Source organism: Tachypleus tridentatus, chromosome 11, assembly GCF_004210375.1.
Source record: "Tachypleus tridentatus isolate NWPU-2018 chromosome 11, ASM421037v1, whole genome shotgun sequence".
NCBI lineage: Eukaryota > Metazoa > Arthropoda > Merostomata > Xiphosura > Limulidae > Tachypleus > Tachypleus tridentatus.
In genome coordinates this window covers 66077677-66084110 of record NC_134835.1, presented here as the reverse complement: position 1 = coordinate 66084110, position 6434 = coordinate 66077677, and the positions used below count along the sequence as shown (strand labels likewise).

The 6434-nt window shown below is 28.6% G+C and overlaps 1 protein-coding gene across 2 annotated transcripts in view; it reads right to left on the bottom strand.

Moving 5' to 3' along the window:
- Nucleotides 1-3315: 3315 nt before the first annotated feature.
- Nucleotides 3316-6434, bottom strand: part of Tnpo-SR (transportin 3) — a 101186-nt gene continuing 98067 nt past the window's right edge. For both annotated transcript variants that reach the window (XM_076467659.1, XM_076467660.1), the window contains exons 24-25: nt 5104-5216; nt 3316-4000 (exon numbers count right to left, since the gene is read on the bottom strand). In XM_076467659.1, coding sequence (XP_076323774.1) covers nt 3940-4000; nt 5104-5216 — 174 coding nt within the window. In that variant the 3' untranslated portion in view covers nt 3316-3939. The remainder of the gene's footprint in view (nt 4001-5103; nt 5217-6434) is intronic.

Genomic DNA, 6434 nt, shown 5'->3' with positions numbered 1-6434 from the left:
GGAAAAACCTGGTAGTGAGAAAAAGGCTATCAAATTTTTCATCAGCCCAAACAGCTTTGGCTCATTCAGAAAAAGGTGGTTGACCCGTATAACGATCAATCTTCTCAGCAGATAATCAATGATAAATCCACCTACAGCTTGTGAAAGAGTGCTTGTAGAGAGTATGATACCTGAAATGGTAACACGAACCTCACAATTCATTTTATAAATATGAATCAAACAAAATGTTTGACAGACAAATACATATGTGAGAAAGACAAAATAATAAAGACTAGGAAATTAAGTTAAAGTAAAAGGAGTGTTCAGTATAATGAAAGAATCTCAATTCAGAATTGAAATTATCAAATGTATTAAAAGCAAAGGACACAGAGAGCACCCAACACAAATGTCTGAACAAAAGTGCTATCAAACACAAAGCGATATATAAAATTGAATAACATAAGGAGAGTTTGTCACTTTCTCATTGGTGGAGAGTTGTTGCATAATAGTTAGCATAAGAGATGTACTGAAATTTGTCAATTCTAATGGAGAAGAAAAGGTTTGTGGCATGCTTTAAAAAAATGTTTGCATACAAAGGTCAGCAATGAATGAGAAGAGCAAGTTTTGTGTGAAGAGACAACGCACTCTATCGGAATTGCAGTTCTACATTCTTAACTTACCTAATAACTTTCTGAACCAAAAACTATAAATTTAGATTTCCTGACCTACCTATGAAATTTCTGAACTGTATTTTTAGCTTTTATGACCTAGTCATTAAAATTTTTTTGTACTACTTATGAAATAGCAGGCAACAGAAAAGTTATTAAATGTTAATAGATGTTCTGATCTATTTACTAAAACTTTTAAACTGTAGATCTCACTTCACAACCTTCCTCTGGAAACAATAAATGATGACCTAAGTTTAACATCCTATTCATCAAGCAGCTAATAAAGAATTTCTACACTTTTAAATTGGTCTAGATATAGTCAATAAAAAAAATTCTAAAACATAACTTAAGAATATGTGTACTATTTTATAAAATAGCAGTGAAAGCATGCTTCTAGACTTTTGTCCTAAAATCACGTTCAACAAAAATACTTCTGAAAAGTAAATTTTAACTCCTTAAGGTAATACAAATATTTTCTGCTTAAAATCACACAATTAAATGTAAATAGAACTATTGTGCATTATACATTTATTTTACATCTCATAATTATATAAAAGGATGTAAATATTACATATTTACATTTGCTGCCTGGTAAGTGCATGTGTGTTCACTTCTTACACTAAAACTGTCTGAATTAAACAGAATGTCTTCATTTGTACTGCAGGTCTTCATTTTTTGAACTAAAAGTCTAATAGAATATAACCGGAGAAACCATACTCCACAGATCTTGATCTCCTTCACTAAAATTATACAACAGAAAGCAAATAAAACAGTCTCTTAACCTAGAGATCTTAACATAATAAGATGTGAATAGAACAATTTCAGGCTGCAGGTCTTCACTTTCTGCTCCATAAACATGACAAGTATAAATGGCATAATTATACATTGTAGCCTTCACTTCTTGTCCTAGAAAGATTTTATATGAGAAGATAAAAAGAATGATTTCAGGGTGTAGAACTTCCAGTTCCATAAGTATATGACAACCGTAAATAAGATACTTTTACATTGTATATCTTCACTTTTGGAACCAAAATTTTCCAAAAATAATTTGAAAATAAACTCATTTTTTGACCAAAAGTTCTATGGAAGAATTTAAGAAAAAGACAATGATACACTGTAACCTTCCATTCTGATTTAAAATTGCAATAAAATATACATAAATTACAGCCAAAATATTATATAAAAGATGTAAGCAGAACTTTTTTACATACTATGAGTGAATAGAAAACATTCCGAGTAGCCTGTGTTGTCTTTCAAGCACAAGAAAATTAATTTTCAGACCTTAAAGACTTAAATCTAATTTCCTGCCACAAATTTTGATTTGATTTTTACATACTAGATTTTTTTATGTCCATCCCTTTATTATTATAGTTTAACAGAAGTAAACAAAGTTCCTTTAAACATTATTTTAACTTTCTATTGTATAATTACTTTAAAGGATTAACCAAGAAATCTTTTATATGACAGAAATTAGTTTTACAATGAATTTAATTTGGAATAAATGCAACAGAATTTATCTTTCAAGAACAAAACATTATAAAGTGTAAGCTGTATAAGCATCTTTAATCATTACTTAAGTTACAACACTATCTTAAGACCTTTTCGTCAAGATGAGCAACTACAAAGAAATAATCATTAAAGTTAGAGCACAGCTGTTATTAGTAAATGAATACCTTTAGCCAACTTTAAGGAAAATCCACTATATTAAAATATTAACTTCAACTTTTATTATGATGAGCATATATCTGTTTACAAAAAAAAAGATTTTCACATGCAAAGGAAATATACAATGTAATGTGGCTTCAGTATGTAGCAATAAAAGATGTGATAGATGTTGAATTACTTATTAATTAAAAAATATTTTTAAACATAATGTTTGTTCAGCAAACTTGTCATAAACATCCAATATTTCACACTTCAAGTTTTTGTTAAATTTTTAAGCATATTTTCAGTTGAAAAAGAAAAGGTTATGGAGTTTTAGTTCAAATCTATAGTACAAAATTGGTAAGTAATTATACACAATCCTAATACTTTTCACAAATTTAATGTAATTACTACTACCCTTAAATACTATTGGTTAAAACAATCTTATGTTGACCAGAAACGTTTGTCAAAGTTTTGATAACCCAACAATGCAAAAATATCAGTTAACAATGAAACAATTAGTGTTATGCTTCAAGTGTAAATGTTTCAAAAAGACAATGAAAAACAATAGTTTTTTTTGTTTTTTTTACAATAAGGATCCCACCAATTCTTTTACATGTAGAACGTAACCATGTAATGTGTATAATGATACAGTTACAAAAATAATATTTGCATACATGAAACTATACACCAAGCTTCAACCTGAAATAAATTTGTGTGGATAAGTCTAAATTCACCCTCAGTGTTCATACACTTAATAGTGACTTACAAATAAGTCTACCATCTTTATTTCATTAGATGTGTTTGTGTTATAACATTTTCGTTATATTATACAGGGTAAAAGAAGATTTTCAGATAGCTGTAGGTATTGTTATTCAACTAATATGCAGTACATGTTGCATGTTCCTTCCACAATGAGAACTACACATGTCGATTATATGTAATATTTAAATTTGGTTTTTGTTTTCAGATTGCAAATCCTATTATTTAATTTTGTATTTAAAAAAAGAGCACATTCAAATAATCATACTTTTAAGAATTTGAACTTTATCAAATATTGATTTTGATCCAAAAGTCAAATGCAAGTTATTGTACATGACACAATAATGTATTTATTATTCTATTGTATTTATTATTATCTCATAATAAAAGATAAGTAGCTCCTGACTTTAATAAAGAAATACCAATTTCTTACAGGAACCTTTACAACTTTTCTAAAGACAACAAAAACTTCTATGGAATAAGAGTATATGGTGTTCAGTACTTACATTATTTTTCACATTATTTTAAAATACTAAAAAACTAGGGGACAAAATATATATATTGGTTGTTATATGTAGTGGGCAAAATATTCTCAACTCATGCACTCTTTGAAATGTTAGGCTTGACAGGTTGAGTTACTGGAACTGTCTGTATGTTCATTATAGTCACCAAAGAGCAACAGCTCACACAATACCAGATTCTTCAGTGTCACAGTGAAGGAAAGTTCCTGATATTTCCAATGTCCTTTTATAGTAACACAAAAACACAAGCACTGCATGGTCAGTTGTCCTGACCAGTCATCAACATGTGGGTAGATTTCGTCATCACCCTGTTGAATCATAACATCACTAGTCCCTTCAACTACAAAATATTTTTATCACAGTTTTCATTTGTAGAGCCGAGAAAAGTCTCGAAGGGAGGTTGAGATAGTTTTTACATGTTCAGCACTAAACAAAAACAAAAATATAATGTCATTCACTGTTTAGTTTGAATTAAATTAATTCATTTTCAAAAATTATACTTATAGAAGTTTTAAATTTTCAAAACTTTATATTTTAGCTTGAACAACAGAGAAAGAACTTACTCAAAAATGGCTCTTCAAAAAATAAATTTATATGAAAAGCTGAAGCTAGCATAAAAATTCTATCAATATTTTGAAACAAAAAAAAATTCAAATCCATTACTTGAAGTTCATAAGAACAGAAATTTCCTTGCATTATACAACTACTTGTTCCAAGTTTTTCTAAACACAAAAATAAACTGTAATTGTTCAAAAGTTATTCCCAAATGCTACTCTCACTAGTTAATGACAGATTAAGTATAGTAAAAATGGATGTAATAACTGAAGCTGAATGAATAAGGGAATTTTATAATCAATTAACTGTTGAGTTCTTTAATTGATTACATTGATTATTGATTATTTTCAGTTGTAACACTAATCAATCAAGCTGAACAATTGTATGTCATAAAATATAATAATGAAAATTCAAAATGGCAGTATTTCAATTGCTTTGATTCTTGGAATAATCAAAAACACTAACTGATTAGTTGATTATATTTGTAACATTAATGAATAAGTTCAAAGAAATACATTACACGTGTTTTTGCAACTATCCAAACATTGATTTAGTTTATGTAAATACAACCATTTTAACATCACACACAAAATATCCATGAAGGCTTCCATTTACAATTAGCACTACTAGTTTTCTTTCCCTACTAGTACTGAAAATACTAATATTAAACAAGCTAACTCACAAAAAAAATCACGAAGAGCTGGGATATACAATTTTACACAGATTCCTAATTTATTAGAGCAACCAAGTTATTAAAAAAATTGAAATTTCTTTTTGAATATAAACTAATTATATAAGCAAAAAATACTGCACAATAGCTTTGTCCTTACTACATGTTCATTCAATTAAATTTTAAACAAGCCAGATGTTCATTGCTAAAGAGCTTATAAAAGACTTAATAGAATCTAACAATATTAACAGAGAACCTGCTCTTCACACCACACTTGACAAAATTCTAGGAAACAAAGACATACTTTGATACCAAACAATGGAACTCTTTTAGCTGGTCAGGGGTCACTGTCACAGAACCATTTTGATTTTGGGTAGGTATTTGTTTCAAAGCCTCTTCAAATCCAAGCAGAAATAGCTGTTGAAAATAATGACAGTATGGTCACTGGTATTTAGCCTCTGCTACAAGTTATTGACAAAAGTTATCTGCACCAACACAGAATAAATTAAGTTTATCAACACATGTTTCACCCAAGTTCATGGGTACCCAGAGTACTTGGTAAGTATAACAATTCATATATATATATATTTTAACTAAAACTCATTTCCCAGCAGCAGTGCTGTTAATTCCAGAACTACATCTTACTGCACTCCTTAACTTCATGTGTAACAATTAAGAAAACTCAGGATAAGAGTACTATAAAATATACTTCAAATTGTTAAGTTCATAATAAAAACAGGTAGGAAAGTAGCCAGTCTGATTTTAATAAAATATCCCAAGGCACTGAAACTTGGGTGTGTTTACCAAATTTTTGTCACAATTGTTCCTATATTTACAAGTTAGAAAATAGGGTCATGAATCAGGAGTGTAGCTAAAAGAATATCACCATGCTCCTTCACTTGTATTGTAACATCAATGAGATGAATAACACACAATAAGATTTTTCTAACACTAAAGCTATACACGAGTAACCACAGGAAACTCACAGAAAAATAAAATCTCTACTGACTTCACAGTCCCTATCAGTTTCTTGTTGATGAATTCTACTTACATTACCCATTACTCAAACACTGTACAACTTTATTTACATCAGTTCACCTGCTTATCTGTTGTTCCCACTGTTGTTTAGAGTATCTCCTTTTTTTATTATTATTATTATTATTATTATTAGAGCTTAGTAGTGGTCTCATATTAATTTCATACCATGATCTAAAATACAATTTGTTTATTTACAAATATATTTGGTGGTAAAAACATCTACCCAATCTGATTTCTATAAAATATGTGGGAAAGCAATTACCAAAGCTACTGACATTTACCAGTTATATAAATATTGTAAATGTACTTTCAACTAATTTAAACATTCTACATTTAAAAACAGGCTATAACAACATTATTCTATTCTATAAACCTTGTATTATTACTTTATTCTAATAATTGTAAAATGTTTCTAATAAATAACTATGTGGTAAAAAATGTAATAAGTTTAATAAATAATTAGTAAAAGTGCATGTAACAATGAAAAATTTAACTCTCAAATACACAGTCTTTGTATTATTACAATTCCTGTAAATACCCTTACATTCCCAAATAGAAGAGCACTGTTATAGTTCTAAGTCTACACATACAGAAGTT